This window comes from Pezoporus wallicus, unplaced genomic scaffold (assembly GCF_028554395.1).
Source record: "Pezoporus wallicus isolate ANWC-B61680 ecotype Strahan unplaced genomic scaffold, APGP_CSIRO_Pwel_v1 scaffold_2584, whole genome shotgun sequence".
Classification (NCBI taxonomy): domain Eukaryota; kingdom Metazoa; phylum Chordata; class Aves; order Psittaciformes; family Psittacidae; genus Pezoporus; species Pezoporus wallicus.
Window position 1 is genome coordinate 638,426 of NW_026642851.1, and position 26,816 is coordinate 665,241.

The 26,816-nt window shown below is 37.1% G+C and overlaps 1 protein-coding gene across 2 annotated transcripts in view; it reads right to left on the reverse strand.

Annotated features, from left to right (window-relative positions):
* Positions 1-6,144: 6,144 nt before the first annotated feature.
* The window catches only part of UMAD1 (UBAP1-MVB12-associated (UMA) domain containing 1), an 82,358-nt gene continuing 61,686 nt past the window's right edge, over positions 6,145-26,816 (reverse strand). For both annotated transcript variants that reach the window (XM_057432535.1, XM_057432534.1), the window contains exons 3-4: positions 24,370-24,455; positions 6,145-7,738 (exon numbers count right to left, since the gene is read on the reverse strand). In XM_057432535.1, coding sequence (XP_057288518.1) covers positions 7,481-7,738; positions 24,370-24,455 — 344 coding nt within the window. In that variant the 3' untranslated portion in view covers positions 6,145-7,480. The remainder of the gene's footprint in view (positions 7,739-24,369; positions 24,456-26,816) is intronic.

Sequence of the window (26,816 nt, forward strand, 5' to 3'; positions counted from 1 at the left end):
GGGTGAAATGGCTCAGGCAATCTGCTAAGATTGGCAGATCACCAGAAGATGATCTTGCTCAGTTCAAAGTCTTCATAGGTAAGTTGTTTTCCAAGAAGACAGACCAGGAATTCAGCGCCACCCTATATTCTCAGAGGAAGTGTGTTAGGTCTCTGTCATTGCATGGCTAGTATTGTAGGAGATAGGAATGGAAGTTGGTCAAGTTGGCATTGCTTTTTCCCACAGGGTATTGATGTGCAACATCCTTTTCTTCTTGAAATGCCTATCTACCAGAATATGCCCCATCCCAGAAGCAAACCATCTCTCCAGACCCAGCTGCCTGGAGTAGAGATCAGGAGACATCGAACTGATGTTTCTAAATTAGGGTGCAACTTTCTTCCGAAGCAAAGACAGCCACTGGAGGTGGTGGTGAGGTCTTAGTCTGAGAAGACTTACAGGTCTTAAACATGAAGGTGAACAGTTTTGTCCAAAACCTATCACCCTGAAAAATGGCTTTATTCCTAGAGATTCTCTCAGATTTCTACAGATCAGTAGCTAGACCAACAGTCTGACCTACAAACTTTTTTATGGAAATAACTGCAACACAATTAGAGATAATTTTGCTAGCTAGCCTCTGAGAAAACAAAAATACATCAGCAATCTCTGTTCATTCACTCTATTTTTTACAGCGTTTCTAAGATTTAAAATTTGTCTTCAATTTATGATATTAATATTCAAGATAAATCCTAATACTGATTTCTACTGTAAAGCATTTGAGAGATCTGCAGGAAAACTACATTTCCATTTCTCAATCAACAGCCTCTTATTTGATGCCATTAGAAAAGCTAGAATGGCAACTTCTATCTTTGAAGTAGTTATTTTCACTTTATCATTGAGTGGATTCATATACTGCACACAATGTGCAGTAAACATATGAAGAGGAATAAATTTTAAATCCCTCTATTAATCCAATATCAATTCCCAATATGACACCTTCCTACTTTACCTGCCCTCAAAACATGAGATAAATTTCAATGTTATTTGAGCTACATCAAAAGAGGGAATATGTTGACCCTGTGCGTCCAATTGTAGCCACAATTATACTAAGATTGATACGTAATATCTGAAAGTACTGTAATACTGCTTGAAATAAAATTTGGCAGTCCTTTCTGGAATAAATTTAAGGCAAATGTTCTATTCCACACTATCAAGTAGAGGGAGAAGTGTAAATGTTTTTTATTTGAGAGACAACGGAAGGAGAACTAGCCAAACTACAAAATACATGAAAGTCAACTAATAACAAAAAGATTCTTTGATTCAATTGGTAAGATAAATAGTAAGTCTTTGACAAAAGCCCTATCTAAACATAGACAAAATTGGAGTTACAGGAATCTAAACTGTCTTTAAGAGGAGAAAAAGCCAAGCAGATGCACCAGTAGTTTCTAAAAACAGACGAAAAAAGAAATTGGAGTACAGTTTCCAAAACATCACACATTGCTTAATTTTCTTAAGGAAAACAGACAAATAGCAGATCTCTTCATGGAAAGGGTGATGCAGTGGTCAGCAAAGTTTTTTCAGTTCTAACAAACATAAGTTACTTTAAGTAGTAATTCCCTTCTCACTGTAATGGTCCATTTCACCTGAGCCTTTGTCTTCTGGAACCCATCTGCTTCAGACTTCTTTTCCAGTGTGATTTAGATGGATGCCCATAGCTGACCTCCCAGAAGAGTTACATGAACATTTGGATGTGAGTGGCTACTCTCACTGTAATGCTGATATCCACAAACAGTTGGATGAGGGATGTTTATAATTGAGGATCATCTTCTTTTTGTTTGCTTGTGAGCAGTTTCTTTTATGTTCTGTTACTGAAGTACATGTGTCAACTGACTTAAGAGAACAGCCTTGTAAATTAGATCTTTGATCTCAAGAGTTTATTTTATCTTTGCAGCAAAGAAAAGTGAATTGAATTGGCTGGCAGAACTAAGCACTCTTGTCTCTGTTCCACAGCTGCTGCATCCTTCTGGGGTCATCATAACTTCCACTTCCACCGCTACTCTTTTGTTACAGAATTAAAAAAGGCTTCTCCAACATCTCACCATAACCTGCAGTACAACGCTGAAAGCTTTACAACTCCTAGTTTATTATACAAAGCATGCAGCATGTCAGACTGTTTTACTTCTGGAGAAAGGATGTAATTGACAAGCCACTGAGCTGCAATACAACAAAGCTCTGTGAGCTACCCTCATCAGAAAGTAAACTTTAATAGAATATTCACCAACTTCTGGGGGGAGTAAAACACCGTCTAGAAAGACCACTGCATGGAGGGCTGCAGACTAAAGAGAAGTTCCTGCTCTGAGATGTTGAAAGGAGTATGTGATCCATTGTTACTATTATTTATGTCAATGTATGGAGGCATTTGCATGAGGTACTGTGGTGCTACCTACTCCATGTACACAAAAAAGAAGACTATAGGGCATAATACCTATACAGTTTCTGATTCAGGTCACCATATGATGGTGTCATCATATTCTTACCACTTGCATTTCACTTAGTTTCCATATTTTCATAATTGCAAATATTACAGAAATAACATTCAATGAAAACTGCTTTACATGTCCTTTCTCCAACCCCTTCCTTAGTTTGGTGTAATTTTACTACATATTTTTCCTTCTACACTACTAAAAGAAGTAATGAACACATGAGAACCTTGCCATTTCCTACTAGGTAAATACCTGTAAAAAAACTAATAATTTTTAATAGCTTCAAAGTACTTGCAAGTAGAATAGCCAGTCTTAGTCAGGAACTATTGCACCCACCATAGAGGTTGAAAAACTTTCCATTAGTATGTTTCAGAAAATAAAGTTTAAAGCGTTATTTTTTTAGGATTTCTACTGAATGATTAAAATCACTTATACATGGAGGAAAAAACTCTGGTTTAGGAGGGACTGCATGCACAGGAGTCAAAGTAGCACTTTGGATCTTACTGGTTTTTCGATCATTTATCTGACGCATGCAGGAGAATTAAAAGATCCTTACTTATTAGCATCATATAGTCAAAGAAAAAGCTTTACATACCTGCATGCAGAACCTAAAATGTGTGCTCCAGAACCGAACAGTGAGATACTGTGCCTAGATCAAGGTTACTTCTTACGCTTCTGGCATCTGAAAATGATGAAATCCTAGGTTGACAAAAATCTCCATTTCATTCTTCGGACAATAATGCTTCCGAGCTAACTGACTGTCCACATCGTGGGAACAACATAGTGACTTTTCTCCCCTTCCAGTAAGCATGAATACTTGGCATTGCTTCTTTTGAATGGCTCTGATTCAGACAGAAGTAGGGCTAAGAAAGGGCCTGTGGGAACAGAACCCTCTTGCAGAGTGGACGTCTCTTTTCAGAAAAGTTTCATCTGTGTGAAGGATGTTGAAAAGAACGAGGTAGTTCTCTCACAGACTCACTGGACATAAATATCTAGCTGGTAAAGAAAGAAGATGATCTCAGTGGAGGATACACGGAGATCAATATTTTTCCTTAGTTTAAGGAATTTAACATATTGATGGGAAAAAATCAGACCTAATATACCTCCTCCTAGCTTTGTGAGCTCATTACAGAACCCAAAGCTTAGCGCTGTTGAAGAGCTGCAGTACAGCAGGTGGGCTGAACAAACCCAGCTCCACTTATTAAACCTTCTTCTTACAGCACCAGACTGGAGCCTGCCTTTGGAATATACAGAGGATTGCTGTAACAGACACTCTCTAGCTTCAAAAGGAAATCTGGCTAATTTGGAATTGCCCTGTCATCGGCAGAAGAGTTGCAGTTAGCTGAGAAGGGAAGGACTTACCCTAGGAATTGCACTTCTGGTTCCTCTCCATACTCGATAGGCTGAGCAGAGAAAATCCAAAGCAAGATGAACTGTCATGTCATAACAAAAGGGTGGTTGTGGGGAGGACAGCGGTTTCTCAAGTACAAGTTGTTGGGATCAACCCACTTATCTTGCCCAGGAGACTGCTTTAGTGCTTTTGTGAACATGAAACAGGTTCCCTAGCTAAAAATGCAATGAGCTATGTGTTATTTTTGAGACACTATAATTACCATGGTGAATATGCTGTTTGCCTTTTCCTTTTAGTTGCTCCAGGGTCAAAAGCTCTCAGCTGTGACCACACAAGTGTATATTTGCCACCTGCAGGACTGCAGTATCAGGGTTTGGGTCCTATTTTAGAGAAAACATCAGAAATGGGATCTGTAACCACCTCCTGGCATGGCATTTTCTGGTTCCACTTCTGAGTTTGTCACCGGGGAGTTGTCTGCGAGGACCAGCTCCCAGTCAGCTTTCTGTCAGGCTGCTCTGGATGCAATTATTCTTGGATTTACCTTCGTACATGTGGGCTTCACTCCCCTTTTCCTATGCTTAAAATTAGACTTTTCCAGAGCCTGTGTTTACAACTCTTCCAGAGGAAATAAGAAGTGTCTTGTTATGTTTGATTTAGTAGAAGTTCCATAAGGAAGCTATCACACAACACAGAGTACATCTCTTGCAGGGAAAATGTAGAGAACTGCAAATGAAACTCAGAATCTCCCATCAGCTACAGTAACTCTAAGTAAACTATTTAGTAAAGGAGTGCAGGCCTAGTAATACTTCCACTCATGGCAGTGACAGAGCTCCCATTTGCAGCTCTTCACTGGCCCAGGATCACACTTCTCTTTTATTATTAGTTCTGGAGTTGACAACCTGTCTTAATCCTAATATTAATGACATCAGCTATGAAATATCTTTCAGTTCTAAATAATTTACATATCTATGCATAACACAAGGCAAGCAGTTCTATTGAAGTTCTCATTATTATATACAGAAAGGACAGCCAGGCTGGTTTACTATTTTGATATCATTATTGATTATATTTGAATAGGTTTTAATTTTTTTTAAAAACTGACTATATTCTTTCATTGGTGTTCAAATATTTGATTGACAACATATGGAACCATTCAGTATTTGTTGACACTGACAGATACACAGATCTTCACATATATCCTATGCAATAATCACTTAGCATAAAAGGTTAAACATCTTGCACGAGTAATTCACATTTTTTTTATGAATTAAGACTCCTTGAAATCTTTAATTTTCTGAAGATTTTGTGCCACCTTCATATTATCAGTAGGCACATAGTAATATCCATAAATCTTACCAATTTATAACAGTTTAAGTGTACTTTTTTTTTATCCCAGTGGAAAGAAATTTACCTTTGCTGTCTGGATGCCATTAGGCTTCAATCCACTTTTTATGGATGATCTCAAGCAAGGGATAGGTTTGTTCCCCAGGCCTGGCTAAAGAGAGGGCAGTCAGTAGACACATTCCAAATACCCTTGCTCATTACTAGTACTCTTGTTAGATGTAGATTTTACCCTTTACAAAACATGACGAAGGATGAAGGCCAAATGTTTAACCTACCGTCCACATTTCTCATCATGGGTGAATACAACCTCCTCCCTACTCTCTTTTGCTTCTCCTCTTCTTTTGAAATGATGCTTGTGAGTGTAACAGAGCACAGTTCTGACAAGATGTAATTATTTTAGATAAATTAGCTAACTTTTGGCAAGAAATGAATGCACAAAATTACATGCCAAGTCAGCTAGCAAAGAAAGAACAAGTATTGTGAGTTTGTTCAGTCTTCAACAGTGTTTTGCAGTTCTGCTTCTAGACCAGCTGAGCTGCAGAAACATTTCAGATCTGAAATGGACAACTTGAATGGAAACACGCTATTTGCAGAATGATTAATTTTTTTAATGATTAAATATAAATCAATCATGAAAATTAGATTTAGTGCTTCAGGTATGTGTTAACTAAAAAAACTAGCACACAAACCACTTCTAAACAACTCGGTAAAATCAATTCTTCCTTATAAGAGTTGTGAGTACTTCCCAGCTCACAGCCATAGGATCCTCAGAGCAGAGCCATGGATAAGACCTAGACCACCACACAGAATACATCAAATGAAGTGCAATATATTTGATCAAAAGGAACCCTATTTTAAATGACACTGAAAAGATTTCCAAACTGAATTTCCAGGTTCAAGCTCCCATGAAGTCTGAATGGTCACAGCTACAGTAAACAACACAGGTGAACCTGAGTAACAACTCTCACACATAAGAAATAACTCACTGTGATTTAGCATGTTTTTTATTGGACTGTAGAAGAGATACTGTCCCTGAAACAATAACTTCAAAACATTTATGAGCACAGCTGTCAAAAATATTAAATACATACACTTAAAAAAATCTAAACCACAAATATTTAACAACCTAAGACGTATTCACAATGTAATTTCTCCATCATTTACAGTATTTCTCTCAAAAACTATAAGAGGATGCAAGTCTGAAAATATATGTATCTTAAGCTAGCACAGAGCATAGAAAATATATGAAAATATCCACTAATGTTTGGCACAATATAAATATTCTACCCCGAGAGAAAAAACAAGTGTTTTTTTTGTGTGACACAGATCATTATTCATCAAAACTCATGCCACCACATCAGGGAGCTGCTGCTCGTGCAACAGCAGCTCTGGTTTTAGTCGGGGAAAAACATGCTTAAAGCTTGTGAGCAGGGGGGACAGTGGTCTGTGAGAATGCATGTTTAGGTACTTAGCCATTTAATTTAGCTGGATAAGAAACAATGTAATGTTTTCCTGTTGCTAAACATTGCCATGTGTATCTCTGGCACACAAATTGAAAAAAGAAGGGTGTGACCATTAAAAGTACGTGTCCTGAGATTTCCTTCTTCAGGGGGCAAAGAGGTTAAAATGGAAAAGCTGATCTGTGTATAAATCAGGAACACATGTGGTAATGAGAACAAACAGCAGCCAACACGCAGGAGGCAAGGACTTCTCCAGGCACAACATGAGATGGACAAAAATACCATCTATTGGAAAGGGAGCAGAGCAACTGATTTTTACCTTGAAATTAGTACATTTTACCAGTTCTATTAAGTCTTCACAATTATTTAAGTACTCGTAATGAACTCTGAGTTTTAAAACTTGGTCTAACTGAAAAGCTGTCTGTTCAGGAGTGCAAAGCAATATTGCTTTAGTGTTAATACTGGTTTCTATCTGTAGAAAATCAGAGGTGATCTTAACACATGCAACAGGATCTATGTGTTTAGTATCTGAGTGAAATAACAAAACAGTGCAGGCGTGTGTAGACTTCATCTTAAAGTTATGAAATGTTTGTGTCTGTAGCCTACCTACTGAAAGTAGATAGCAACAAGCAGTCTCAGGCTGAAACAGTTTTGCTTGATTTCTTTTGAAATAACCAGAATATTTAACATCGTTAAGTTACGGTTCACTTAAAGCTAAGAAATACAACATGGTTGTGAATAAGAATCCTTTTCACACAATTCATCTGATTCATCAGTGGTAGTCCCCCAAAATATTAAGTCGATTAAGTCTGTATCTTCACCTTAGGACTTTTTCCTTGACACAGACAGAAATACTAAAGAAAACATTACGGATCACAAAGCACTGAATTTTCAAGGGTAAAGTCATACCAAAATCTTGATAAATTATCATTGATGTCGTAGGTGAGCAATCGGTCAGGAACGTCATTACGGGTGCCCTGTACTGCTAACACATGTGGTGCTAGGGCAAAGGGTACGTCACTCAGAAGATCTGACATGAAAGGGCTGCTTTCCAAATTTTGACTCCTTTCATTTCCCACCTCGGCACTTGATACACTCAACTGCGATCGGTGCCCTGTATTTATCTAAAGAAAAGAGAAAAGCAGAAATTTAGACATCATGAATCAGGCAGCTAAGGCTTTGTGCTTAGAGCCATCATGACCTAATACTAATACATGAAGAAAATAAAATAATAAATAAAAGTAGTTTCAGAGTTTGGTTGAAGTACATCTGAAACAGCAGTTCCTAATTCATGTCGATATAGTTTTTTGGGTCAGGTTGACTTGAATTAACGCTAAAACAACAATGGATTTTTTTGATGATTAGTAAGATTTCTCAACCTATTGTTACTCTGCATTTATGAAACCCCTACGTTTGGTGGGACTTTTTGTCATAATGTCCAGTCTTGCTTAGGGGAAATGACTTGCATTAGAACTCCTTTTAGAAACTGACGAAGCTCTGTCTTTTGTTCCCCTTGTGCCTTTTCAGAAGCTGTCCAACAAAGACATGACTGATGATTATAAAACACTCCTATCCCAGTTATTTCAAAGTATTAATGATGTTGCTTTCCAAATAGAAATGAAATTGCAAAATCGGAATAGCAACAGGAATTGCAATATATGCATTGCCAAACGTGTGCTTTATAGGAAAAGTCAACAAAACTTAAACAAAAAACAAAGCCCCCAAACCCTTGAGTCAAAACCAACAATAAAATAAAATAAAATAAAATAAAATAAAATAAAATAAAATAAAATAAAATACCAACCCTGCTGTATAAAAGCCAATATAATTTACAGAAAATACCAGCAGATAGGATGCTGGACCCAATATACTTGCAAGCTTTGATAATGGCCTACCAATATGACCTTATTAAGTGTCTATCCTAAAACTTCTATTGTTTTAAAAACAGAGACAAGACTATTTATTCTGCCTCTAGAAATCAAATCTAACTTTACTATTTATAGCAATAAAATGCTATCCAAACTGATAGCTCTCACATCATCTCTAGGAATAAGATGTTTGTAATATGGACTTTTGTTTTGTATAAGCACACATACGGGAATCTGCAGTAATTTCGTCAAAAGTGATTAACAAGACATGTCAAAGCCAAGAACATTAGACATGAATTTCTGATTGAAGTTCTGACTTCTTCCTTTCAACCCTCCATACACAGCACACAGCCAGAAAAATCCAAAGCTTATGCTGTTATTAGGGAAGGCCGAGCACTGAAACCTTTAAAAGCTAATTTGGTACTCAACTGATCATAAGAGTTAAATGGATCTAGTTGTATGGACAGTGCTAAATTTTTCCATGATTTTTAGGGGAGCTGTGCTGCTCAAGATCTGATGTGTGCTGGAGGTGACTGTTACAGAGAACCTGAGGTTGTAGCTGTTTGGCAGAAGGACAGTTTGGGCGGTGAGGTGGTTTGTTTTCTATCCTGGGAGTAACTAACACTGCTAAGCATTTAGCCAAGTAAAAGTCACTTTGTCTGCTTCTCAGAGGAAGGACTGGATTTGACTTGAATGCAACCTGAGCACTACTCATTCCTCACATAACCCAACATTTCATCTACTAGGTCAGATAAGCAAACATTAAACCTTCTATTAAACTGTCAACAATGAAATAGATAATCTTGCCAATCTATGTCAGTTCAGAGTCAGTCCTTAGGTAACTGAGGAAGCTCATGCCTGCGTATGTTACTGGGTCAGAATAGGTTAGTGGTGCTGCCCACTCTGAAATGGACCCTCATTTGGCAGCTTTTGTTTATACTTATGAAGACTAGAAACTTAAAGCTTAAGATACACTTCCTCAAATCAGTAATTGTTATAATGTAAAATTTCTTAAGGTTAAGAAGTTTTATTAAAAGGAATGACTTCTACATGTAAATACTATCCTTGTTATGATCCAGTACAAAAGATGAGTGAGCTCAAAGGAGTCAAGTGAAGAAAGCATCTTTCTACTGAGCTGCTGGGATTCACTTCCCAGTAACAGAGCCTGTTTGACTTTTCCCCATTTCTTTCAGATCACCCTCTGGCTAGTTGCTATAAAAAAATTTATTTTATAGATATGAAAAAGGAAAGAGTAGTCCCATCTTTGTCTATTCTTCTAGGCCACTTCAGAGCCCTCTGGAGACAGAGTATGTCACTGGGTTTCTCCTGCTTTAACAATATTCTCTAAGCTATTGTAATGCTGACATGTCTGTACTACATAACCCCTGAAGGTACAATTTACAGATGATGAAAAGTCAGAAACACTGCATAGTTCTCCTACTGCAGCTTTCCAAGCTCTGAGAAAAAAAAAAAACAGGCAATAGCACCATAAGTCTGTAAGTTCAGGAAAAACCCTAAAACGTCTTGTACTTGTCTGTTCTAATCAGCACAGTTATCTTCAAGTGGAAGATCAGCAGCTCCCACTTTAAAGGGGATCTTAACTTCTATAGCTGCTGACTGATAACAAACATTTAGAGGAAGTCTTCCTTCTTGTCATGGCCAAATAGACTCAAGGTGCGCATCGTAACAAAATTCATAAACATCTTCTATGGACATATGCTTTTGCTAAGAACACTGCTACACAGAACATTTATGTTAAAGATATTTATCTGAAAACTCCCACAATACTTCAAATAAGTACTTAATTTTGTAGCTGTTGTATACTTAAAACTTCCCTTAATTTCTACACTGCACTGCACTTTCCTTCTTGAAAGAAATAACCTGTGGAGAATTTATGGAGGTGCTGGTATTTGCTTGTGTTAAATCAGTCCCATATTCTGAAGGGGAGAGTGGAGCCAGAAAGCCCCAAATGAAAAAACAGGAAAAGGTTACATCGCGGAATCAATTAGACGAGATCTTCAAAGACCATTCTGCTTCCCCCCACTCTCACATTCCAGGGAAAAATGATCCCTCACTTGCTGTCGTATTCCCATAGCTCAGATGATAATCAGAAATCCCTAGAATCTAATGTTTATTTTATTTGGCAAACTATACTTTTATGAACACCTGTTTATATCTTTATCGTCCCACAAGCTGGATGAACTCAATTTACAATGCAAATTGCACTATCATGTGGCAAAAGTAACTTCAAAGAAAGAAAAAAAAAAAATGGAGAGAGCACAAAGCATCTTGGATCTTTCTTTTTTCCCCAGAAACTTTACATTTGTTAGAAGGGTACCAAATGGGCAGCCCCAGAAATTAAAACCCTTTCTGCACGCAGGAGATACCATGTATTACAATGACAGAGCAAGAACCAGCTTTTCCTTCTCTCAGGTCCCTCTCCACATTTCAAAGCAAGACTGCAGTAAGGAAGGATGAATTACATTAGAATTATTTTACTGTTCAACATTACTTAACGATACTCAACCTCTGCATAGTGTTAGCAAGGTTCTTAATAGTCTGTGGATTCTGATCCTACTTGAATAGTCAAAACAGTATCACAAATAAAGCCCAAAATGGCCAGGAGCAACATAGTACAGAAAAGTCAGGAACAAAGAAAAGTGTCAGGTCAGTATAACAAATTCCATAAGCTGATCTTGGATCCAACAGTCTTTGACTCCCAGTACATCCAACCCCTCCCGAGAAGGTCTTAGGCCCAATATGACAAGATCTGTTTACAGCATAAATGAGAAAAGGACTCAAGATTTCCTATTTCAGTTTCACATATAAACCACTACTATCTATCAAATGAAAATGTGTATTTTTCACTATCTTAAAATGTTCACATTCCTTTTTCATTTATAGCAAGTCACGTTTTATGTTACTATTACTGTGCTGACATCCCAAAAAATAATGCAATGGGAAAAATACAAAACCTGGGAAAGATGATTCTTTAATGCAGAATGCATAATCTAAATCTGGTAGAAAAACTCTGGACAAAGTTTACCTGGAAACTTAACTGAAGATAGGCTGCTGTAAAACTCTGTCATGTTTGCAGTTTAAGTCCTGGAATATTCTGGAGCCCATCCCTTTATCTAGTACACAGTGTGTCACATGTGTTATGGCATAAAGACACCCTTTAAATGGGGTGAGACATCTGCATAGTGAAAAAAACCTTGACAAAGCCAACCTGACCATCAGGCTTTTATAGTGACTGTGGTAATGTAATGAAGAGCTGGACACACTAGCAGAGAGCATCCATCTCCCATCAGTGCTGAGATTGCCCAAGCTGGTTACAATGCAGACACCAGCACAAAGCTATGTGATGCAATCAAAGTCAAGGTTATGAAATGGCTTATGTTTTCATGCATGCATTCTTCAAGCATATATAGAACTGCAAGCCCTAGAGAATTTGATATCCCACATTAGTCACACAGGTTTCCACTTAAATGCCTAACTTATTTACCCAGAATACAATCTATTCAGAGCATAGTCTCTGGACATTAGCTAAATAAAGCACTGCCAAATGCTATGACACACAATCCTGCTATGAGAAATACCAACTGAATGGACATAGAAGATCACCAAATAATTTACATTTCACCAAGCATCAGGGAGTCAGAAAAAACAGGTAAAATTACAGAAGGTATGGTAATCAAATTTAACTTAAATAAGCAAGGCGTTTTCTTCATTCCTGGTTTGCAATCCAAATGAACAGGGATAAAAGAAACAGTATGTATACATATATATATGGTAGTTGGCCACCAGATAACAATTATGCTCTGACAGCATGGGTGCTATATGCTATTTCAAAACTAACAAACTGTATACTTATCCTCTAAGGCAAATTCTTCCTTTTTGCTCAAAAAAAAAAAAAAAAAAAGAGAGAATTTCTCAGCTGCCTTTAAAAACATCTAATTTGCTGATTTGCTGCATCTCTGTCTGCTAACCATAAAGCCTGCCAAGAGTCTCATAAGGAAGAAAACATGCATAGTTTACAATGTGCTGAGAAGCTGGATTTACAGCACTCTGAAGAAGCATCAAAGATCAGTGCTAGCATTGTTGTAATCCAAACTATCAAACAAGGTTTTCTAAGAAGAAGTGACTCATTAAAAGAAATTTCTGTAAAAGAAAAGGAAGGGCAGGGAATTTTTCCAGAAGCAGACCAATTTCCCTTAAAAAGACAGCCTTGAGAAACAAACAGTATATTCAATCTTCTGGAATATTTAGTAAGTATTCAGCAATATCATAATTATGACAGAGACCTACAGAACTACTGGTGATATAAAAATATTAGCTTTATTTCACGCAATTTTGTGGTATTGCAGGAAACTGTATCATAACGTATCTCAGTTTTTTTTAGCATTATGCAGTTATTTCTGATGTATCTAGAAAGGGAAATTGTTTTAGGTGATTGTTCTTCCATTTGTGTTTCAGTTGATGCTTTTTAGGGTATTCACTGGGCTTTTTTAGACAATTTGTAGGAATTGCAGAGTGAGCATCTCCACTGATGATAATGATTCCCTTTTCAAATCAGAACAGTAATGGCAAAGTGAAACAAAGGAGGAAAAAACCATTATTTACAAGGTGCTCTCAATGTTTAGCACTTCTTATTAAAAAATATAAGCTAAGAGAAAGGATTAGTAAAGGAGATTAGCTGGAGGTGGGGGAAGTGTACATGACATGATAGTTTTTAAATGCCACAAAAAAAACAACCCAAAACATCAATAACACCCCACCCCACCCCCCCCCCCCCAACACACAACACACCAGTGTGTATCCTTACAGAACTGTAAGAAAGGAAGAAACACACCCAGACAAGCACAATACAGATGCCCCTGAGATGCCTCAGAAAACCTTATGTGAGTCATGAGAGCTGCTGTTCTTTCTAGTCTCACTCAAAAGTTTAGTCAGCATCCCCTCCAGGGACTCAAGAGAAAAGTTATTTCTCTCTAGGAGAACAAAAGCAGGTGGAAGTAGTAGCGCCGGAGACCTTGCAGTGGCTCATTGCTGTATCCAAATGGCTTCTGGTCACTTTCTTTCTTTCTTAACAGAAATGCAGTGAATGGGACTGTAATACTAGCCTAAAACTGGTGTTGTCAGTGGTTGCAATAGGGCTGACTTCCATGCCTGAAAGCTTCAGGCCAAGACTGAGTCCTTGAAGAGGCTTTCAGAAGCAAGAATGGCTGTCAATGGAAATCAGCTTTCCCATTTGCTTTGGGCTCTTGTTTCCAGCTTTTTATGACTCTCATTCTGTAATACAGCAGTGATTTGTCTTTCTTAAAGAGCTCCTGCTACCTGTAAAAATTTTGTGTGATTGGTAGGCAGCATGATTTTTCTCCATTTATCAACATAGCTGTTCAGAGTAAAGCACAACCAGATTTTAAACTAAGCATTCAGGAATATTTTTACTGATTTGTGGCATACTTTTTTGATATTTTTCTTTTTCACTTTCCTCTTTAAAGCATGCTTTTCAGCCATTTCTTAGACTAGAACAGAATCAAGGTCAGGTTAATGTTGCTGAAATCTTAAAGAAAAAGATTCTAAAGAAACAGTGAAAAGTACCTCTGACATTCTACAGTTTTTCATTATTATAGCAAAGCTCCCCACAGAGTATCCTGGCCTGCAAAGAACAGTAGGGGAATCTTTGCTAAACCGCATATTCAGTATCAATAATGATGTACATTTGTACATCCTTATTGGCATTAAAGCAACTAGATAAGTGCAATTATTCAGAACCAGCTTTTTCTCTAATGATTTGGTATTTTTAAATGAGAATGAACTTTCTGTAATTACTACATGCTCCTTGCCCTCCCAAACAGCTAAAACTGGTAATGTCTGCAGATGGGAAGAACTGTGAGGTTGCCATTTGAACTCTGGATACTCTGAATGTTCCATGGTTTAAGTGTGTTAGTTTCAGTATCCCAGTAAATATGAGAGATGCCTCTAGTTTTATTTATGAAACACTTACAGAATATAATCCTACCCTGAAAATTATTCTCAAGTACCACAAAGGGCTGCATTACTAGTGTCCAAACAATCTCATTTGTTCATCCTAGGAAAAAAAATCACATTTTTCTTTGTTAACAATTTCACAAACTCCAAACAGAACAAGATTAAGGTTCTATTTTTACTCAATCCCCTATAATAACAGTTGGGCACAGGAAATATTTGCAGGGGGATGGTGATAAATTTAGCAAATATATTGACCTTATAAGCAAAACTGTATAATGATATTTTTATACCTAATTCCTACTTCTATTTCTTCACTCCTAATTCCTATTCACTCCTACTTCATTCAATAATTTTTTTAAAGACAGAGAACCGTAACATCTTAAACACGAGAAACTATAAAATTAAACAAACAGGGACAATATGCAACATGAAGAAAGACTGCAGAATTAAAAGAAAGCCGAAATAATAATGAAGCAGAAAAGGATTCTACATTTTTATTAAAAATGCTTTATTACCCACCATAACTAAAATAATTATATTCTTATCTGTCCTTCTATCCCAACCAATTTTAACATTTTCAAATCTGATAACTGAAGAGCTGTACCAGCTGTGCCCCCTCTGCAGCACGCTTCCTGTTCTTGCTGTCTCCCTGTGCCTCTCTGAGGCCCCTGAGCTTACAGCACTGCCCTAACAGGTGAATTTTATACCACGTTCTTCTCTGCAACATGAATATTGTGATAAGAATTATCTCAGAAGAAAGAGAGAGGTGTGTGTTCAGTAAGGAACAGTTTATCTAGTTCCTCCTTTCCTCTGAAGTACTATGCAAGCTATTCATAGCAAAGACCTCATACATTATAATAAGCAACATGAACAATATTCAGCACGTGTTTCTACCAGTGTCAGGAAATGTTACTAACTAGGCAGATTTTTCTTTTCTGTAGCACGTATGCTGAAAGATTAAAAAGTTCAGGAAAATTACTATAGTAAGTAAACTGCTAGCCAGAAGAACTGTAATTGAAAATGCAAGCAGCTCTAGACATCCAGCAGCACATTCCAAAGCCACAAATCAGATGTGAAGGGCAAGTCAATATATTGCAAAATGAATAGAGAAATCTGATAAATGCTGATAATGGATTTGTTCTGTAACTTCAGCGTCATCCAAAAGCACAAAGTACACACATTTATTTTCCTGCTACCATCATTCCTGATGTAATAGGAACTCGGGTAACTTTTCAGTATAGCCAGAGAATATACAATTTTTGTAAAACTTTAACCGCGTATGAAATTGACAGTATTTAAATAATCCTTTTTAATTTAGCAGCTACATTTGGTTGATGCAGTTAGTGACAACAAGATCTGAGTTTCTCTCTACTGCTCCAAGCAAAAAAAAATATCCTGAACACTTTCTGGGAAGCTAATATCCTGAACAGAACAAGCTTAGACAAACTGGGTCTCTGCCTCCTCCTCTCTACCTCTTGCTCCCAAGCCCCGCAATTGTAGAAGCTCCAACATAGTAATCTGTTGTGGCAGGATAAAGATGACAGTTTCTCTGAGATGGTAGCTATCCATGGAGCAGAAGCTCTAAAAAAGAGGGATAATTGTACATTCTCTCATTATTGTACTAAAATGCATGAAAATCCAAGTACTTGAATAGGAAAGGAAGCTGTCTAGTTAAGAAAAGAACTTAGACAAGTGAACATAAAAAGCCAGTAAGGAAATATTTAGCAAACATGGTTTCACACATTAAAAAAAAAAAAGTCAATAAATTTTTCAGCAAACTGAAACAACTGGGAAAAGCTGCATAAATCAGAAGTTATTGTTTCAAGACATCTCTCCTTGAGTAATTGAGGTCGTCTGCAACATCCGTGAAATGTCTCCATAGAATGTAAATAGCAGTGAGCGGAAAAAGACAGAGGGATAACAATTTCCATCTACAATGAGAGGAAAGGAAAAGGAAATTATCTTGGATTTGGTTTTCAGAAAAAAAGCTAATTAAGTAGAGTGAACAGCAAAGAATTACTAGTCTGAACCCAGGAGTTCTTCAGTGTTACCTGCAAACAACATCCTCAGCCATGCTTTCAGAAGTTCTGCTAGGTAACTAAGCCCCTGTATCTTCCTAATGGTCTCTCTTCTCAGTCTTGAAGAACATAAATGGATTCTCAGGCAGATATGTGAATAAAAATTGCTGTACTAAGTGCTTTGTACTGAGATTTTTATCATGCTGCTTAAAATCCAAGCATGTGGCAAGACTAGCAATATGTCCTGTTTACAGATGTAAAACATTCTAATGCCAAAACCAGTGAATGAGGCAAGATTCTCTTAACACAACGTCCCACCTGCTTGAGAGATTCAATTCAGTGAGAGAAAGGAAAGATAGGTGTTTGACTTTATGTTCCTCCATATGCAGTCTGTACTTGAAGCAGCTGCCAAAAGCACCTTCAACAAACAGGTTACCAGGAGCTGAAGTTTGTAAAGCTTCAATGTAAAAATATTAAGAAGACTGAGTTGTCCCCAGCACCTACTGCTCAGGCTTCTGAGATGCAGGAATAAAAGCAGTAAAGGATCAAATAATTAATTAAATAAACATAAGGAAATAAATATTGGTCATTTACTTCAATTAAGATGGCCTCTAAGGTGGCCAGAACTCGATTCTCTGCCAGAGGAAGGTAACTGTACCATAATGAAAAGGAAGAAGGGTACTTTTTTTTTGTTTTAAAAATAGATTTGCTTTTATCAAGCAGGACTACTAATTGCATTACAACAGCAGAAAAGCATTCTTAAAATTTGTAATACCATGGAAGCAAAGAAATTTGCAAACAAATGATTTCCATTTTATCTTGCAATTTCATAAAGCGCTTTATAACAAAATTTGACTATGTACTACCCAATGCACAGTCTTTCACAAATCTGGTATGACTAAGGAGTGGTGAAGCTTTGGGGATTTAAGGCAGAAATTACAGCAGCAGCACATTGTGGTGAAAGGATCACCACACTGATAGAAAGTACAGAAAAACATATTCCTGTCTTATCAATATCAGCATTTTGGACTGAAATGAGGCAGTTTTCATGTCATATTTTCTTTCCATTAAAAGGAGTGCCCACTGCTATTTTGTGTTTCTGTTTTTCTGTGTTTTTTTTTTTTTTTTTGGGGGGGGGGGTTGTTTTGTTTTGTTTCCCCAGAAAGTGGCAGCAAAACTAACCTATAGACATTGTTATTTTCCTTACTTGGTGTTTAAAGTAATTATTAAGAAACTGCCCTATGCTACAGTCTTTTAGCCACCATTTTATGCTAATGCATCATGCTGTAATTATCACTGTACCATCAGGCTGTATTAGCACACAGTCTCATCAAGTGATGTATGCATTTTAGATCAATTTTCATATTTGGAGAGCCAGAAGGGTTGCTCCCAGAAGCAGAATGACTGACCAATCTATTTGTTGACAGCAGCAAAGTGATCCAGCATTACCGGCTTTTAGTCTGACTGCATGTGTTTGGGGAAGAGATACAGGATAATCAGTAGTTTTATCTGGGGATTAAGCTGGTCAGAAGATCCCAAAATTAGAAGAAGGCTAAAATATGTGATGAGAACATCTGGGCACCCAGTTTGAGCTGCTTCTGCTACAAATAACCATTCAATGCAACTGAGTAAGAATGCAATTAAGTCAAGCATATAGTGAGTCTCCCCAAACTAAATAGGGAGTCTCCCCAAACTAAATAGGGAGGTATGCAAATTGTGCTTCTGTATACATGTGCCTTGGTCACTATTTGGAGCACAGATTCCTTTAGTAAAGCCTAGCTCTCAAAATGAAGAGGCTTCCAATCAGGCCAGTTTTACTACTTTATGAACTTCGTACATGGGGGTACACACATTGCCATATATAGGCATCAAAAAAAATGAAAATATACCATGCTTGTGTGTCTGCATGTCCCTGCAGGAAGTGATTTTGTCTTCTGTTGCTCAAACCTCACCAATCATACAAACTGGACATACGGGAGGGATGCTCCAATCCATCTGTTATGCTTCTGTCTCATCTTAAAAGACTGTAAGGCTTCTTCAGTTCTTGTTGTAATGAAATCATAACTGAAGTTATACAAAGGCTTTAACAGTATTTCACACTTGCAAAGTGCTACAGAAAAGTGCTTTGTAAGAGGGTGCTTTATCAGTTTTTGAAAATAAACTGTTTTCCAAAATCAGAGAGGAAGTTGGTGACAACCATGTTAATTCACATCTCTCAATTCTCACTCCAGTTCCTTATATCTAAAAATATAATGCTTCCCTTTAAGAAAAAGACAATGGACATGGCATTCTTGATGTTACTATGATTACTAGGTATCTAAAATAACCCCAGCCGTGTATCATGTTACACAGATAACAAGTCTAAGTATTCACTTTAGAACAGAAAAACCCTACAAGGTGATAGTCATACAAGACACCCCCAGGTCTTGCTGGTTGACCCTGGGTCAATAAATTACACAAATCAGAGTTTATAAAATGTTGTTTCTGAGGCCATCGCAACTAATCCTTTGTGACATGCAGAAGCAGACTTTTTTGTGGATAAGCATGTTTCCTAAATTTTACATATGTATGTATACCTGATATATTTATACATAATATACACCCTTCCCTCTAAGTTGCCCAACTGTTGAGGGCAGACTTAAGTCCACTAGTCCATATATGCTGGAGAACTTCTTCATCTTCTTAGAAGACTTCTTACATATTTTTGTCAATTATCAGATAGTGATATGAATATTACAATAGAATAAAGCATTCATTGTAAAGTAAACATGCTGTGGCAAAGTAATAGTTGTAATATGCAGTAGTTGATGTTTTAGGGTGACTGTGTTATTAAACTTCATTCTTATTAAGATCATGACCATATACTGTGCCTTTCTTATCACATGGCAGCTGTGCTTTGTACACACTTCTGATAAGTGGCTGTGCATGTATCCCTCAAAGAACTGCCAGCTATTTGCTGTATATGCAAAGGACAATGGGAGCTAAGAAAGATTATGTCCATTGCAGCCACCAACGGTAAAACTAGTCATTCTTCTTTAAATGTAATGTTAAAAATTCACTTGCTATAGCTTAGCTTATGATCATACACAATAGTTGAGTAAAACATAAGATCTTTCTTCTTGGCAGTACCAGCATTCAGAGAACAGTACATGCTTGATGACTTGCTGCAAGACAGCCTTATTCTAGTCGCTTCTAAGACTGGATAATTTCATTAAGTGATTATTGCTTACATACCCAATTAAGAAGATAGAAAATATGGACCAACATGCTTTAAGGGCTTTATATGTGAAAAAGAAGATATTAGAGTTAATATGACATATGACGAGCAATTAATCTAACCAGGCCATGACTAGAATTCTAGCTTAAAAGAGCTTATAAAAAAAAAACAAACAATCTAAGCAGCAACATTTTCTAGAGACACTATATTTTGTCAAAAGGAAGCAATCACAATCATTGGCCAATATTCTGAATATAAACCACCTTCTCTAAAGGAAATGTAGGATATTTAAAATGGTGCAGTAAATCTATCCCAGGACTTGCTTCTTGTGATTTTAAATATGGGACCCTCTGAACCATAAACTAAGAGTTGGGTGACTGAACAAACACGATCAGTTACAGCTCCTTTTCCAGTAACTTGCAAAAACAACCCAGACAGCCAAGCTTTAGTTAAAAAGTGGGCAATAACAAGTCTGAAAGAAACAATTAATTTCAATTTAAATTTTTAAATACATAACATTTTTTTAATAAAAAAGAAAACAAGGTAACACTAGCATTATTCATGCCCTAAAATTATATCAGGTGATCCGCTCAAAATGATATTTTAAAAGTCTATCAACTTAAGCAATACTTGTTAATTTCTCTAGAAGAATAAAAATAATATTATTTTTTCCCCTACTCTGTGCAGTTACAACCCCCATTATCTCTTCTTTGATATTTTATATCTTATAGTATTTCTTTCTTTCCAATTGACTAACATGACCCCTAACCAGATGCCTAGGAAACTGTTATTTACCTATCCAGAATCCTGGCATGGCAGCTTTACAAAGGTGCAATTTAATGAGGACATTATTTGCCAATTCAGATATAATTTTTGTTCTCTAATTCGTTTACATACTTGCCTAAAATGGTGCACATAAGTATATGCAGGAAACCATAGATAATATTAGATTTACTTCAAGAAACATGGGCTTGCTCTCTGCTACATTCTCAGTTTTTAGTAGCAAATTATGAAAAGAAAGGGCACAAGAACCATTGCAATCCATAAAGAAAACTACATTCCATGATGATAAGTATCACAGCAAGGTATATAATTAAGAGTGGCTATAACAACAACATATAAATTAGATAATTATGGATTAAGCAATCCCTTGGGGGATTCTCCTCTGCCCTAGAAAACGTATAACAAGCTCCTTAGATAGAAGACAACAGCCATTAAGTATCTGAGGGAGAAATAGGACTATAAGGAAAACCAAAACCAAAACCAGAACCAGAACACAGCATGAGGAAAATCTTAGTTTGCAATCTAAAGACAGCTCTCATTTTTGGTAGTTTATTTTAATACTCTTACTGGTACAGTTTTCACCCATTAAATCTGCTGACATCTGTTGGCTAAAGAGCGCATGTCGGATTGTCAAGAACTGCAATATCAAATAAACACAGGCTGCTTCTTAAGGTGACAGTAGGGAGATACAAAACACTGCAGCTATTATCAGGAATGTAATTTTTGTTGTTGTCGTTGTTGTTTCTTACATCAATTTAATAATCCCAGGTGTCCTGGACACCAGACATACAATAATCTTCATAAATCCTAATTCACAGCCATACCATCTGTCAAAAGTATTTTTTATGTCTCCTAATAGATATGCTATGTAATTGTTCTCACAGTAGGACAAAAATACATGGTTGCACTAATTTGCTTTACCAATGGAAGAGCTCATTATCAAAAATAACCCCATCACATTACTAGGGTCTCTGGCACTCTTCATATATCAAAACTAACGTTTCCATTCTGTTATCTTCTATAACCTTAAATTCCCACTAAAAGCAGATAAAGATTGAATTATCTGGAAACTGTACTATAATAATGGAAAACTCACAAGCATGAAAAAAAACCCCCACTGTAATATCTCTTTCTATGATGATGGTGTTGCAGTTAAAATTAGAGGCTTTGTATTTCACAGTCACAAAGAGACTAATTCAAGTTCTCAGCACTGCAGAACACTAAGCATTTTGGCCTCAATCCAGAAAAGCACTTAAATGTGTGTATGACTTTTAGTTCATGAGCCTGAAGCAACTTCAGTGGCATTGTGGATGTTTGATTAGGCCCAGAGCACTCATTACCTTGCCGGACAACACATCTCCATAGGACTGACTCGGCACTGAGAGATGACCCTCCCAAACATCTATCTGTACCCATGGAGATGGAGAGGATACTCCACATGGGATTGTTCAAAGCAGCAGCTTCTGTTCCCACTCTCTGCAGCAGAAGATGAAATGCTTGGACTAAAGCTGGCCTTTGAGAACACCCTTCCTCCAACAATTTTCTAAATATCTGCAGTTCCTCTAACATACATGCAATATGAAAACCTCTTAGAATAACACAGACTGTAGATATGACCTTTGTTGCAAGAGGTTACGTGTTGCTAGTAGCTACAAGATGATCTCAGTGTAAGCTTTTATTTATGCATTAATTTAAATAATTTAAGCAAGATTATACCAATTTCTGTATTTGACTATTCAGTAACTGTACAGCAAACAAATCCTATAGCATCCAAGTAAATGGGCAATTCCAAAGATGACGGCAGTTACCAAAAAACACTCCAGAAGATACTTTGTTCAAAAAAATCAAACGCAACCTCACTTCCTTTTTGAATAAGGAAGTAACCCAGGAACAAAGTATTACTTCATTCTTCTTTAAATAACATTTCTAAAAACACTTCCCATGTTCCATAAAGTCTACATCAAATAAATTGTAAAATAAAAATAAAAGCAAGTTTCTAGCACTTGAAAGATGCAGTTGAAGAACTAAATGCTCTTCTGTTCCGCTCTGCATGACAAAAATCTGATCCTATTTTACAGTCTAGCAAATATCGTTTAATGTGATGTACTGTGCTTATGAAGCACTCTTCTTTTAATGCTAATAAGTTTATGATTTCAATTAATGTTCTATGCCTCAGCGCCACACTGAGTACATAATACACTGCTTTTCCAGTTTTGCTAAATTAGTAAAGATCACCCACAAATTTATAAAAATACACTCACCACTGCAAATAGGAATATTGCTTTCTTAATGGACAGAATTATCCATATCCTCAGTTACTCAATTTGAGAAATTGAGAATTCCTTAGGATAAACATGAAGTCCAAATACTGAAATCTAGACCGCAATTCATATCTTAGCTATATTAAACACTGTATCTTAATTTAACCGATGTTGTCGCATGCCAGTTTGTACAATATTTTTGTGACATGAGTCTTTTAATAGAAAGGTTAAAATAAATATTTGGTTTATTTTCACTGCAATATATGCTATTTTATTTAGAAAACTTTGCTTTTTTCCTCTAACTAATAAACACTTAAAATCTACACAAGTTCACGTTTTACTGAAATTCCATATAATTGAACAAACCACTGACACTACAATAACTGCAATTCAGAATACCTAGTGAGAATATCGTATTAGGAGAAACTATGTCTGTGCAGTAGGTACCCACAACATCAATGCGTTATATTCCCTCAGAATTGCAGGACTTGGTTGCAAAACACTCTGGCTCAGACGTGCATGGGTCTGGAAGTCAGACTAAAATTTTGTGATTAATTGTAACTAATTCATACTACCACATTATCAGAAGGCAAACCACATGTTACTTATGATGAATTAAGGATATCTGGATCAGACACAGTATTTAATTTGGAATTAAAAAAGAAAATCACACCCACCTGTTGGCCACTCTTAAAGATGCAACATTATCACACACACCTTTGATAAACCAAGGGACTCAGCAATAACAAATATTAACATGGCATTGGGAAGAGATGGACAGACAGAGACACAGCTAGCTTCAAGGCTAGCTATGAGAAAGAGCGAAAACATAGGTTAAGAGAAGAAAAAAAAAACAACAAACCAAACCACAAAAAAAACCAAACAAAAAACCAAAAAACCCCAAACAAACAAAACACATCTCAAAAGCACAAAATATCCAAGCAAAATGTGGCACAGTTACCTTGCAAATAGCTAAAACTACTCAGCAATGGAAAACAAGCTCATACTCATTGCAAAAACATTTTCAGAGCAGGAGAAGCAAGTATTTGTACATCATATGCAAAAATACTCTGAAAAGCCCTCTTTGGTATACATGGCTTACATATTAAATAAACCAGATGAAGAAAAAGAAGTCCAGATTATTTACAACCACACAGTCCTGAAACAGAAAGCAAACACATAGACAGTCTATTATACGCACACATTTACAACATGTTACTTATAATTGTAGCTGGGGAAATAAACGACTTATGTAAATGTTTGACGTTTTGTATCACTACTCACCACACCAATGCTTCTATGCAATTCATTAACATTCTAGCCGTATTTTTGTTCTTGTGTGTCTCAAGTATAAAAATAAGATACTCAGCAATACCATACAGCCCAGTTGTCTCATTATTTCTTTTTCAAGCCAATATTGGTGGCCTTGATAATATTGCCATCTAATTACTAGCAGTGCTTCTTTTATGATAGTTGACAAGGAAGGCTGAGTAGGTACTCAGTCTGCAGAAGATATGAATATGTTGAAACTTTCTCCTGCAGGATATTCATGCTTCTTAAATGAGCTGCTATGGAAGTTTCATCGTGTGTGCTACAAGGAAATTATTCTCCTACCTGTGAAGGCTGCTTGTACATGGGTCTGGTCTCTGGAAATGAAGTTTTATCCTTTGACTCTCTACTTTGATCATCAATTGTGTCACCTGGCAAAGTAAGAAAAAAATAAAAAACAAAACCAACTATTCAATCACTGAAAATTCTTTTACAAAGAACAGGAAAAACTCCTGAGTCTTCCTAAAATCAGATTATACAATTCCCTGAAAAGTGGGAACTCTGTTGCCACATTTACATTTTACAGTTTTGAAAGAGTGAAAAGAGAAAAACATTGAAAAGTAGTCTGCAAAACCCAGGAATAAATCTGTGTCAGTTAATAAAAGGTAAAAAAATTAGAGGGGGAAAAAAAAAGAAAGAAAAATGCAGGGCCTGTATTTTGCACTTTGTAGGACCACTACATTCTAATACTGGCAAAGTGACAAACAAAGGAGACATAGCAGTACAAGTATCTGGTGCAAAGGCAATACCAGGAGCACGAGTTCATCACACCCCAGTCCCGTATCAGGCTGGGAGAACATGTGCACCATTGCACCACCCTTATTTGTAACCTCGTTTCCATACAGAGGATATCTGTGCACTAGTGCTGAAAGAGAGACAGAGTATACTGAGAGAAACAGCCTGGGTTTGACTGTACTGGAACAATGACTACTTGTCAGGCTGGCCGTTAGCCTCCTCCCATTGCAAAGATGTGGCTACCTCTGCCCAGGATTTTACTGAGGACATATGATCCAGTTTATCCCAAAAGCTGCAGCTGGTACCAATCTATAAGATGAGCAGATCACAGCAATAAACTAGAGACAAGAGTATTTAAATTTTTTTAAAGACAGAAGGTACATCATTAATTTTAAAGATAGAGATAGTAAAACAACAACAACAACAAAAAAAACACGAGCATTTTTTTTTCCCAGACATAATAAACCAAATATCCACCTAGCCTATCTTCTATGATCTTCTTTGTTGGTGGGAGGGTGTACAAGGAGCTGTAAAGATTTTGTGGATTATCTCCTGCTATCAGTGTGTCATGGTTTAAGACCAGGTGGTAACTCAGAACCACACAGCCGCTCTCTCACACCACCACTACCACCCCCAACCCCCCCCCCCCCCCCACTTCATTCCCCTACTCCTGGAGGGACTGGGAAAAGAATCGAAAGAATGCAACTCCCACGGCTTGAGATAAGAACAGTCCAGTAACTAAGGTATAACACAAATCACTACTGCTGCCACCAATAATAATAATGATAAGGGAAATTACAAGGGAAGAGAATACAACTGCTCACCACCCACTCACCGATACCCAGCCCGACCCAACCAGTGATCTAGCCCTTCTGGGTTACTGCCCTCAGTTTTATATCCTGGGCATGACATGCTGTGGTATGGAATACCTCTTCGGTCAGTTTGGGTCAGGTGTCCTGTCTCTGCTTCCTCCTGGCTTCCTCTCCTCCCTGGGAGAGCATGAGACTCAGAAAGTCCTTGGTCAAAGTAAATATTACTTAGCAACAACTAGAAACATCAGTGTTATCAGCGCTGTTCCCAGGCTGAAAGTCAAAAACACAGCACTGCACCAGCTACTAAGAAGGAGAAAAATGACTGCTACTGCTGAACCCACGACATAGTGCTACTCAGTAAATAGTTTATAAGAGGAGATGACCAGTGAAAAATTTAGTCATGTAATTCCAGTTTTATTTTTATTTGAACTGCTATGGTTTTTGTAATGGAGTATTTTGAAAGTCTCTATCCTTAAGGAGTCCTGCAGCAGCAATTCTAAATGAAAGGGTTCAAGTTACTGTTGTGTAAGTCCTTTGCTAAGCCTGTGTCCATCAGAAATGAATCACCATTTTCTCCTGAGATTTAATTAGAGCCGATGTACCTGGCAGAAGCTGTTGGGAAGAGCAGCCAGATTCTGCCCATGTCCCATTAGCCTGGAAGCCCTGACACCCAGGTCCACACATGCTTGCTCCATGCCGTCCTCAGAACCTGGTCGGGTCCCCTGGGTACAATGCAATGTTTGGGAAATTATCTTATGAAAACAAGCAGTCATTGGGCATGCTGTTTAATACTCAGGCATTATTCCTAACAGTGTATTCTGAGTATATTCAATAAATTCTCTTTGTTATAGGTCAGTAATGCCTATTAATTCTATTAATGTCTATGCTTTCCAAGATCTTTTCTGGAAAAAGTATTTAATGGAAAAATGCTTCTCAGTCAACTAGTAATTCTCTGCATAAAATATTCCAAAGCACTTGTATTCACACCACCTTAAAAAATGGGAGAGGAGGGAGGAGGAGTGAGACAAATAAGATGGGAATTCAGTTAATCATCGATTCCACCGCACAATAATGTGAAAAACAAAATTTGTAAGCACCTATAAGATAATGAGGTAAGTAACAACCATGGAAATAAATTATGCCAAACCATTAGTTTACATTTATAATGAACAGGCCTTCAAAGAA